The sequence below is a fragment of the Coregonus clupeaformis genome, chromosome 29 (genome assembly GCF_020615455.1).
Source record: "Coregonus clupeaformis isolate EN_2021a chromosome 29, ASM2061545v1, whole genome shotgun sequence".
NCBI lineage: Eukaryota > Metazoa > Chordata > Actinopteri > Salmoniformes > Salmonidae > Coregonus > Coregonus clupeaformis.
In genome coordinates this window covers 54,255,436-54,267,468 of record NC_059220.1, presented here as the reverse complement: position 1 = coordinate 54,267,468, position 12,033 = coordinate 54,255,436, and the positions used below count along the sequence as shown (strand labels likewise).

At 50.0% G+C, this 12,033-nt stretch overlaps 1 protein-coding gene across 1 annotated transcript; it reads right to left on the bottom strand.

The window, feature by feature from the left end:
• Positions 1-3,891: 3,891 nt before the first annotated feature.
• LOC123482189 (atrophin-1-like) lies at positions 3,892-11,054 on the bottom strand. Its single transcript, XM_045208981.1, has 5 exons — positions 10,200-11,054; positions 7,114-7,257; positions 6,304-6,408; positions 5,653-5,772; positions 3,892-5,544 (listed from the first exon to the last, which is right to left on the bottom strand). Exons 2-5 carry the CDS (start codon positions 7,138-7,140, stop codon positions 3,892-3,894), a joined length of 1,905 nt encoding a protein of 634 aa, XP_045064916.1. The 5' UTR covers positions 7,141-7,257; positions 10,200-11,054.
• Positions 11,055-12,033: the final 979 nt, after the last annotated feature.

Below are 12,033 nucleotides of genomic sequence, written 5' to 3'. Positions count from 1 at the left end.
AGACAGGTGAGAGGAGGAGTGGAGAAGAGGAGAGACAAGTGAGAGGCGGAGTGGAGAAGAGGAGAGACAGGTGAGAGGAGGAGTGGAGAAGAGGAGAGACAGGTGAGAGGAGGAGTGGAGAAGAGGAGAGACAGGTGAGAGGCGGAGTGGAGAAGAGGAGAGACAGGTGAGAGGAGGAGTGTAGAAGGGAGAGAGAGGTGAGGTAGACAGTGACAGAAAGATAGTTCGGTATCATATTTATGATACAACACAGACAGACAGACAGGCAGGCAGACAGAACAATAAACAAACAGACCAAAAAACAAGCCTTTCCTCACCGAAGAGCTGTTGTCGTAGCACCTCGCTTTCAGTGAGGGGGTGTGCCAGGATGGGGGTGCCCAGCGTTGCCCCTGGGTAGGGCAGGCGGGCCAGGAGACCCGACGCCAACGGGTCCATCAGGGGGTGCACCCCGCCCGCCGCTAGGGGCCAATGATGTAACAGGAAACACAAGGAGATATTTAATAAGAGTCAAAGCATCAACAACCACGTTAACAACAACATCTCTAACCGATAGGATGAGCTTTCTCAGGCCCATCTCAAAACAGCACTATATAGTAGTATGTAGATCATAGTACAGGATCATAACTGTGGTAGTGTTAGCAGCAGTGGGTACCTGTGTCTTGCTGGTGCAGGTGCAGGTGGGAGTGGATGTGTGAGTGCTGGTGATGATGAGGCGTGACGTTCAACATCTGAAGACGCCCCGGAATCTCTCCTCCTCCTGTTCCTCCTCCTCCACTTCCACCACTTCCTCCACTTCCATTGCTTCCCCCTCTTTCTCTTTCTCTCTCTCGCTCCCTCTCCCTCTCTCGTCCCCTCTCTCCACTGGCTGGCAGCCCCGCTCTGTCTCGCTCTCTTTCTCTCTCCCTCTCTCCGCTCCTCTCTCTCTCAGAGTTGGTGGGGGAGCGAGTGGGAGGGGGGTAGGTCTCAGGAGGGGCGGTCACCGGGCGGGGGCAGGTGGGGGTGAGATGGGGGGAGAGAGCTGGGAAAGGAGTGCGGTGCGGGGTGATGGAGGGATGAAACAGGGTTGGAGGGTGGAGGAGGAGCGGGCAGAGGTGCAGCTGCGGGGACCGGGGGTGGAGGGCCTGGTGCAGGCGCGGTGAGAGGGGGAGTGAGGGAGGAAGCAGGGAGAAGGGGGGAGGGTTGGAGAGGACTGAGGGGCAGGAGGAGGATTAGGAGACGACTCACAGGTGCTAACGCTGGGTTCTGGAGGGGTGGTGGTGGGGGTGGAGGAGCCTGGGGAGGGGGTGTGCCGTAAATGGACACCTCACCTCCACCCCCTCCCCCCAGCAGTAGGGAGTGAGCGTGTGCATGAGCGTGTGCGTGGGCATGCGAGTGGGAGTGGGCGAGGCGAGAGCCGTAGGATCTCCCAAGGAGCCTGGCTGGTACACCTGTCCTCACTCTTTAAACTCAAACCCCGGCTTCATGCGCTCACGGTGGGCCGCCACTGCATGGGGAAACCCCCATCCCCCCAAACCCTGCGCCCCCATCCCCCATGTCCTCCTCCATGCCCCTGGCCCTCCATACTGCCCCCATAGAGGAAACCCAAGATGGCTGCCGCTGTGGCTGCATCAGCAGGCATGTGATGTGGGTGGGCCAGAGCATGGTTCTGGAACTGGGGGAGGAAGAAGGAGGGGTGGACATGGGGGTGGCCATGAGGGTGGCCATGATGGTGGACATGCGGATGTTGGTGTTGGCGACTAGCCCCGAGGGGGGACATGGCGTGGGGCCGGGCGTACTCGCTCAGGGTCCGCAGTGCGGGGGTGTCAGGGCCCAGGTACGGCCCTCCTAACCCGATCCCCAGAGCCCCCTGTGGGCCAACCACCGTTGAACCTCCCATGGATTGCATGAGGAGGGAGTGTGGGATGTGTTGAGAGAGGGAGGGGTGGAGGTGGGAGGGGTGGAGGTGAGCGTGGGGGTGAGGGTGGGAGTGGTGCTGCTGGGGGTGAGGTTGAGGGTGAGACCCAGGGTTAGAAGAAGAGGAGTTAGGGTCGAGGAGGATGGAGGAGGATGAGGGGAAGAAGAGAGAGGAGCCCTGGCGATGTATATTTGCATTGTTATTGTCCTTCTGTTGCTGCAGGGAGAGAGGGAACGGGAGAGAGGGAGCATTTAAAGAGACAAAAAGGGAGAAGGAAATTGAGCATCGTCTCCCCCTCCCTCCCTTCGCCTCGCCCTCCCTGCCTCATTATACTCACTTGTAGATGCCTCCCAGGTCCCGCTCCCTCTCTCTCTCCCTCTCTCTCCCTCTCTTTCTCCCTCACGCCCCTAGCCCTCTGCTCCACCTCTCTCCGGGCTCTCTCGATCACCTCGTTCCTTTTCTTCCACAGTTTGGAGCCGTCCCAGGGGGACGAAGAGAACGTCTACGGGCGCAGGGAGAGTTTCCACTGCCCCGATCTAGAACTCTGTGGAACCTAGAACCACAAACCACATCAGCAACATCTAACCAATTTATGCATCGGATTTTGTTCCCATATGATGATACTAAGTATCTTTATTATGTGTCTTCTGTTATAGGTGTTGTTGTCTTTGATATACTGTAGGCCTATCTACAAAACATCTTCTGTGACAGGACTAGATTTCTCAGCCCCTTTATCTAGAAATAATAGCTGACATATTATGAGAAGTGCCAGCGACAAAAACAGAGATAAAACCACATCAATCAGTTGTTAGAACTTGTTGTTAGAGTGACATATGACGGAGCCCTTCTGTTGCTATGACGCCTATCCCATCTCACCGTGCTGATTGGCTGGCGTGGATCGGAATGTCCACCGGCTTGGGCTCAGGGGAGGGGCTTCTCAAAACAGGAGGTGGGCTTTCGCTCTCCTCCCTCTCCTCTATTGGTTCCTCCGATGACAGGTGACCTGTGGACGAATCAGAATGCCCATCTCTAGGAAGTGAGGAGCTACAGCCAGGGCGCCGAAGTGCCATTGTTGTGCCAGGGTTACTAAGAGGTGGCGGTCCTTTTGAGGCGTTTTGAGGTGAGAGGGACTGAGAGAGAGAGTTGGTATTGCTGCTGCCGCTGCTACTGTTACTATTGCTGTTAGTCGGGACCAGGTTGTTCCCACTGTTCCCATTGGAGTGGTAGGGGCCGCTGAAGGGGGCGTGGCTGTTCAAAGTGCTGTGGAAGGGTGAGGGCCGACAGCCAGGTGACACACCTGAACCAGGAAGTGGCATGTTGGCCCCGGGAGGAGGAGCCTGGCGGGTAGGAAGGAAACCCTCCCATCTGATTGGTCGAGGGGCTTGGTAAAGGAGAAAGGGGTGTTGCAGGAGTCTGATTGGAGGACGGGTAATTTGCCGGACGAACGTGATTAGTCCCAGGACGGAGGGGGGGTGGGGGCTGAGCGAGGAGGTTTGCGGAGGGGGAGAGGGGGAGGAGGTGGCGGAGGAGGGTAAGGAGCATTCAGAGGGTGTCCATGAGAGTGGAGGAGGAAGAGGAGGGAGAAACAGACGGGGGTTGGGGTGGACCACCACGGTTTTGGTAGAGAGCCGACTCTCGCTGGTTGGTGTCCCTCTCTCGGTCCCTGTCTCTGGGCTGCTGGGTTGGAAAGTGGGGATGGGACAGGTGGGGGATCTGAGGTCCACCTGGGTAGTCTCGGCCCAGGTTTGGAGTCATTCCGGGGGGGCTGGGGTACTCACGGGCTGGGCCGGTGGAGGGTGGGCCACCAGGGGGATAGTCCTTGGCCCCAGGAGGGTACTCTCTGTGGAAGTGTTCTGGTCCAGAGGGGGGGCTGTGCCTTGTCTGTGCCTGTTCCATCGATGGGGGGTAGTCTCGTTTGGAGGCACTTTGAGGATGTGGGTGGGGTGGTAGGGAAGGGTGGCTGGGGTTGTTTTGGGGTGAGGAAGGGGGGTCGCGGTTTAGCATGGGGGCCGCAGGTAACCCACTGGTCGAGCTTGGGGGTTTCCTTGGGGAGGGGTTTTGGGGTTGCCATTGCCCCCCACCTCTCTCATCTGGCCCCCAAACTCGCCCCACCGCCCACCCTCTTTGTCTCTGGGGTGCCCCCTTCCTCCCCCAGCACTGGTGGGTCCAAACTCTCTGTTCTGATTCTCATTACGATTCTGTAAAGAGAACTCCCTTCCTCCTACATCCCTCTCTCCCTCCATCTCTCTATCTCTATCCCTCTCTCTTTCTCTGAACCCCCCCGGTCCAAATTCTCTCCCCCCAGGACCCATGGGGGGGTCTCTCCCAGAGCCCTGAGGTCCCAGGCCTGGGTACTCCCGGTTCTGACCCCCAAACTCTCTCCCTTGGACCCCATTAGGACCCCCCATCCCACCAGAAGTGCTGCTGTTACTACCACTACTAGCCGAGAAATCCCTACCTATCTCCCTCCCCCCATACTCCACCCTCACGCCGGCCGCCGCCCTCTCCCCTCCCCCAGCAGCGTACCTGGGGAGGTATTCCTTGTGGGGGTGGGGGAGGTAAGGGGGGTGGGAGGAGGACGAATGACGGGAGGAAGGGGGGTTGTAGACGGATGGCAGTTGCTGCTGCTGCACTGGTGGTTGGTGCTGCGGCTGGTGAGCGTGGTGGTTACCGGAGTAACGGGCGTAGCCCCAACTCCCCTGGCAACCGGTTGCCGTGCCTCCCTGCCAGCCGGTGGGGCTGTAGTGGTGGGGGTGGGGCGGGGGCTGGGAGGGGGGTAAGGGGCTGGTTTGGGGTAACAGAGAGGGAGGAGCCGTCTTGTTGTCCATCAGTTTCTCACCTTTCTCCAATTTCTCTCTCTCTACCTTGACTTCTGAGGGCAGGTTCTGCCCCCCTAGTTCTAAGGGTTTCAGCGCAGGTGGAGGAGGAAGGGGTGGTGGAGGGGGGTGTGGAATGTTGGGGTTGCCGTGGGGATAGTCTCCCCCGGCAACAGTTGTCTTGGTCACGCACTGCACTTTAGCTTTGGAGTTCATTCGATTGCCACCGTGCACAGTGTCAGCGCTGGCCGGTCCATACTCCATCTTACTCACCAGCTTGGAGTCCTGTGAGAAATAGGACTTCCTGCCACTATTGCTGTCATTGGCTGAATCCCCTGCTCCGCGGAGAGAGGGAACAGGAGCACAGGAAGAGCTGGAGGAGGATGGCAGCTTCAGAGAAGGGCTGTCCTCCATTCCTCCATCCTTCCTTTCTCCATCTCCGCAAGACTCCTCCCCTCTCCCCTCTCTGGCTGCTCTCCTTTCCTCTCCTCCTGTCTTCCCCACTCCTCCCTCTTTCCTTTTCTCCCGTTCCCCCTCTCCTTGCTTTGGGGAGTCTGGACCATCTGAGTCAGAGTCTAAACTGGCTGGAGGGGAGGCAGAGAGACTCGGCGAGGAAGATCGATTGTCCTGGTCGATGTCCCGCCCACTGCTCAGGCTACTGCTCAGACTATTGGCCAAGCTCCCTACAACTGAGCTCCGGCTGCCCTGGGATTGGCCATCCTCGTTGTCACTGTCACGTGACTGTCTGGGAGCCGAGGGTGGGGGCGGTATAGTGGGGGGAGTACTGTCAGTTGAATGAGTTGAAGTCGGCGGGTTGGTGGCAGAGGAAGAATCCTGATGACATAAGGTGAATATCAGGAAAGATTGGAGAAAAAAAACATTTTGACATTAAAACATCGTAATTCAACCTAGTGGTGCTGTACAACATCAAGTTACACTAACCTGAACTTTCTGCCTCTTTGGTGGAGGCACAAGTTCCTCCCCTTCACTCTCTGATGAATCATGGCCTTGCGATCTGTGATTGAAGCGACTGACAGCCAATTCCTCGCCAGCAGCTCTTTGCTAAGATACAGAATATGCCATGCATATCATTTTTAAAAGTAAGAAAGACAAAAGACAAACTCACAGAGAGATGACACTAAAGCAATATGAAACACACACGCACACACACACATAGTCTTGTACAGCTAACCTTGTGGGACCAAGTCCCCACAAGAATAGTTAAACACGTCCACACACACACGCCACATTGGCACTATAATTCGTATGTCTATAGTACATCTAAGGCAATCATGGTGGTGATGACTCATACAGGCACGCACACAGCTTCATTACGGCTTACATGTAGATCAATATCTAATGACTGACAGCCTCTTCTTCTCTCACACACACACACACAAACACACACACACACACTTTATTATTTACAAAGAGAGGGGTGGGTTGGAGAGAGATAGACAAATATAGATGAAAAGACTAGATGACAAACAAAGCCATAAGGAGAAAGAGACGGAGAGGGACAACATAACAAGACAGAGAGTTACTTAGGGAGAACAAGGGAAAGAACAGACAGAAAACATGATAGGCTCTCACCGTCTGCCTGTCGTTTCGTTCTGCACGAGAAGGGCTGGGATGCGGACGTCTACCCCTCCTCTCCTCGTTGCTTCCCCCACGCCTCCGCCCACTGCGCATGGGCATCTGAACCGCCAGAGGTGGAGGGGGCACGACGGAGGAGAAGAAAAGGAGAGAGGAGGAACAAATGAAGAGAGAGAATGGGAAATGGGGTATGAGAGGGGGGGTTAAGGGAGGTAGAGGGGGTAAAGGGAGGTAGAGGTGGGTAAAGGGAGGTAGAGGTGGGTAAAGGGGGGTAGAGGGAGGTAAAGGGGTCAAAACAATAAGTATAGAGAACAGTAGAGGAGGACAAAACCGAGGAGGGGAGCAAGGGGAAAGAAAAAAAGTGAGGGATAGAGGGGGCAGAAAGGAGGGGAGAGGGGAACGAAGGATGATGAGATATCAAGGGGGTAGGAACGAGGGAGAAAGGAGAGAGGATCAGGGAAGGGTAGAGAGGGGTAAAGAGCATGAAGAGGGAAATGGGAGGGTAGAAGGCGGCAAGAACGAGGAGAGAAGAGAACAGAGAGGAATAATTTTGGCATCAACGTCCACACAGAATATACACACAAAATATATACACAGAATCTACACACAGAATCTACACACAGAATATCTTAACTTCAAAAGTCTTATTAATCTTAAATGATGTCAAATATACCATTACAGTCCATCTCCGTGCAATATCATACAACTATTAACAATAAACACATATGCAATCTGACCCACACATGCACACTCAGCTACAAAGGTGAACAAGGTTCAAATGAAGGAAGACATTGAAACAGTTCATACCGATTCTTTGTGAGTTCGAGTTTTCATCGTTGCACCTTTATGATGTCCATCCCACCCCACAGGCCATAGCAGTGAATGAAGTGGTGTCCTTGTCTTTCTCTGTAGGACTGAAAATCACCTCACCACCATCTGAGCTTCTACAACCTGGAAAAAACACCACAATTATGAATTCTCTACCTAACCAGGCCAGTCCCATTGAATTAGGTAACATCAGAAAACCTCAACAAATAAAATACAATGATACAACAACCATAAAACAACACATTATTTTACAGGATACGTTACAATGCATCATCAATCATAATAACAAATGCTGTACACATATTGAACGATAAATATTGAACAATCAATATTGAACAATAACATCAACATTACAACTACAGTTATAGGGAATTCATTGCAATGGTGGACTGATTAACTAGGCTTTGAGTGCATGTACAAGTCAAGGATCCTCAACACAGCGATGCTACAGGAAAACCAATATCTGACTCATATCACACTTCAATACTGAATGGATGCATAGTTGAGTAATACACCGCAGTTCAGTTCATTCAGAAGAATCATGGTTAAAGGAAAACTTCACCCAAAAACGAACTTTTGGTATTTGTTTAATTTAGGTCATTGTTCAAAATGTTTTGCGTGTCAGCAATCAAGTTTTCAATATATAACTTTCAAAATACAGAAATACAGCCGGTATGATGCATTTTGATTCATACCGGCTATGTCAACAATGGACTAATGAAAAAAATACCAAACGATCGTTTTTGGGTAGTTTTCCTTTAAGGACATGGAATCTGTACTGTTGTGTATGACAATAAACACATTTGGAAGAAAATATTGTGTGCACAGATTATTCCCTTATGCTGATGAACATTCGTACTTGGATACTGTACAGCACCTTCCCAAAGCAATCGGATGCGTGTTTGTGTTGTAGTCTTTTTCATCTCATCAGAATCCACTAAGGTGTTGTTTAAGCCTGGGTCAGAATATAGCCATCTCCATAAGATACTGAGCCTCAGGTAACCAGCTGGGCTATACCAGAGCCACATTAGCCCCTTACCCACCCTACAGGAGCCCAGCCCCAGGCCCAAACCTGCATGGGATGAACAGTCTGATCATTCATTCATTCATAGATTCTAGGGCTGGGAATTGCCAGGGACCTCACAAAACGATATTATCATGATACTTAGGTGCCGATATGATATGTATTGCGATTCTCACAATTCTATATGTTTTGCGATTCGATACTGTGATTTTATTGCGATTCGATGTTCCAAACATATTGCTCACTATATCTCTGCTGCAGAGAGACAAGAGAGCATGAGAAAACGTGTTTTGATCAGTCATGGAAAAATACTATTGCAATATTGTCAAAACAATATGATATATTGTCAAAAATAATATCCCGATATGTAACAGATTTTCCCCCATCACTAATAGATACAGGTAATTGACCATGACATTTAACATATATGCCCAAATAATTCACCCATTCATTCATTAGGGTTTTAGACTATGAAATATGACACAGGTTTTACATGTCCAACTCATTCACCCATTCATGTTTCACTATGGCGAGAAAAAAAGTCAAGCTCATCTATACTGAATGAGGATATAAATAGAACAGTTACACACTGGGCGAAATGAACGGATATATTTAGCCGGGTAGTAAGCACTGCGAATGGAGGCACTTGTGTTCAACCCAGCGAGCAGTAAACACACAAAGATTCAAAGTGTGTGTGTGTGTGTGTTTGAATCATTGCAGGTACAGTAAATCCGATGGTGGCGCCACTACTGCATATATTAATTATTAGTGCATACTGCATATGTTCATACACTCACACACTGTATATTAACAGTTACAGCAGTTAGTTACAGATTCACACACAGAAACACACAGTGTATAGTTACTTGGCATGAATTCAACATGTGTGACCGACTGGCTTTGAACCTGGACTAAGTGCCACAAGACTGTGTTATCCTGCTGAGCTAAAGCCTAGGCATTAGCCCGGGGAGCTAACACAAGTTCACGTTTCAGACAAGGCTACTCGTCAGTCATCAAGCTATCTTGGTTCACAGAACCACCTCCTTTACACGTGCAATGTGCATAGCGGTACATTGACCTTCTCCATATACTTGTTGTTTACTATATTGCAGTAGCTATAGAATTCACACACTCAATGATAACCATTGTGCCATCACTTGTGCTATTGAATCAATACGTGTAGGCCTATGGGCCTAATGTAAAGCAGAGGAGGGAGGCTATGGATCCCAATGACACATAGATACTGTATACAGTCAGTGTATATCTTAGTCACAGGTGGCTGGCTGCTATTATTTATGAGTTCATTTGCTGGTCCCTGGCTGTGGTCCATCAACACTAAAAGAAAACACAGCATTTACCATAGCTTACAATAATCACATAATGTACAGCAATGGTCAAACACACACACACACACACACACACACACACCTATGTGCACATTACCTGTTTCTCGCTCTCACACACATGAATGCATTAAAATGAAATATGTGATGCATCGTAGTATGCCTTTAGCCCGTGTAAGTATGCAGTTACACAGCTCACATCACCGACAGCAGGCACCGCAACCGTCCTCTTTCTTCTTTCTTCTCCCGCTAGTGTTATTGATACACATGCAGATGCGACCGGCTCTGCTATTCTGTACAACAAGCGAGCTACATCGGAATAGACTACATCGACGATGTAGACGGCATGTGCAATAGCATATATTGGCTAACACTGATAATGCAGAATAGAAGTGGTCCTACGCCTATGCCTGTTGTGTTTCTCCCATAGGGTACAGTTTTTTTTCTACATGTCTAGAAAAATTATTCGGAATAGAATGGCGAATGGCATTCTTCACCGACTCACCGAGACGCCTTTTCTCGTTGGAATGTGAGTGCGTCTGTTGTGCGTTGTAATCTAACACACATTTTACCGGGCCATGAATTACACATAACGCATGATCATTAAAGAAAGGACACAAAGAAAGGGGAGGGAAGACACAAACGTGGCCAACAAGAATAGCAAAAAAATATAAGCATCCATTTTCCCTTCTCCTTACCTATGATATCCAGCGATGCGTGTCTCCTTTCACTCTCTCTTTCTTTAGCTGTCTCTCTCGGTTTATACTGTACGTTGACACACACACATAGGAGCAGCACGCGCACCTATAAACATAGGCTGCTGGATCATATTGCAACGGGGTTCCGCAAATAATGCAGAATGTTCTCTCTCCTTCACAAGTCGTTGCAGGAAAAAACGGGGTGCCGCTGAAGACTGTACGAATTGATGCGTACGTTTGCCTCTTCCCCACCCCCCTCTCCCCCTTTTCTTTCTCCCTCTTCCTCCGTCAAGACGACTTGCACTTTTTGCCGTCGGTACGGTAACAAAATCAACTGAGGGCTAGCAAAGGATGCACTTCGAGGGAGAGAGAAAGAGAGGGAGAGGAGGGCGTGATTTGCATATTCTTAAGGAATGGGGGAGCGAGAAGGAAGAGGCGCAGAGAGAGCCAACACTCAGAAGAGGGAGGGGAGGGAAGGAGAGAAGTCCCTTTCTTCAGTTTTCTCTTCCCCCACTCCAATGTAGGATCACCTTAACAGTGCATTCGTCTACTATAGGCTACTTTGCATGGATCCTGTATACACATAATAACTCTCAAATTATAGAATCTTACGTTCTCTCCCTTTGTTCTATAACTTCACCCCACCATTGTATTGATAGGCATATGGCTATAGCATGCAGTCCAATGTGTAGTCAAACAGCATCGAACTGCATCATGCCATTATAGTGCATTCTTAAAGTTTCAGTGTCCATTCTATTCATGCCTAGAACGGGGTTCTTCTTTGAGTGCATAACCCTTTCCCCTAAAACCTAGGCCTACCCCGTTCCTTCTGCTTCCACCTCTCCCTCCCTCACCCTCTCTCGGTCTACCTCTCTCTCTTTACTCTGCACAGTGTCGGGGGAGGTAGCTACGGTGTGTCCAGTCAAGCGGTTCTGCAAACCACCTCCCTACTCTCGTCTGTCGTTTTTTATTCCCCCCTTCACACAGCCCCCTGTCCCGTCTCCTATTGTGTAGTAACCATAGTAACCATATGGAGGAGCGACCTACTGCGCTTGCGCGCCTTTTACCTTCACACACAAGGCCATGTCTCGCGCTCCCTCTGCTGCTGCATTTAGAACATGCAATTGATATACCTGCAACAATTTATATAACAATGTAGCTACAGTTGATACATTGTTAATATGATGCAGCTTGTCACTGCGTACAGTGCGCATTACACGTGTCAGCCACACCAGGGGCTTATTTAGGAGGATGTAACTTTACAGGGCTTTCAGATATACATTTATTAGTGTATGTAGAACGAACAAAAGTATCTATTTAATTAAGAATGGGTAAATGCGGCAGCCCAATGCATTTCTACCCAATTGAATGTGCCCCATGTGAATGTAGTGGCACAGATGAGATGCAGTAGCCAATATTTACATTTTACATTTTAGTCATTTAGCAGACGCTCTTATTCAGAGCGACTTACAGTTAGTGAGTGCATACATTTTTCATACTGGCCCCCCGTGGGAAACGAACCCACAACCCTGGCGTTGCAAGCGCCATGCTCTACCAACTGAGCTACACGGGGCACAATATAGCGTATAGCCAGCCTAAAGTAGAGCTTTCATTTTAATTATCTCCAATAATAATATAAAATAAAACATATCACATACAAAACACGCAGACACAATTGTGGCTGATGTTTACATCATAAGTGTTCATATCTTTATTGATTGGATGGTTTCTGTAGTAAGCTTTTAGATGTAAGTGGTAACAGACAATTATGTGGCAGGCTTTTAGATGTAAGTGGTAACTGAAATGTTGCCTAAGAGGGAAGGAGGGGAGGAAA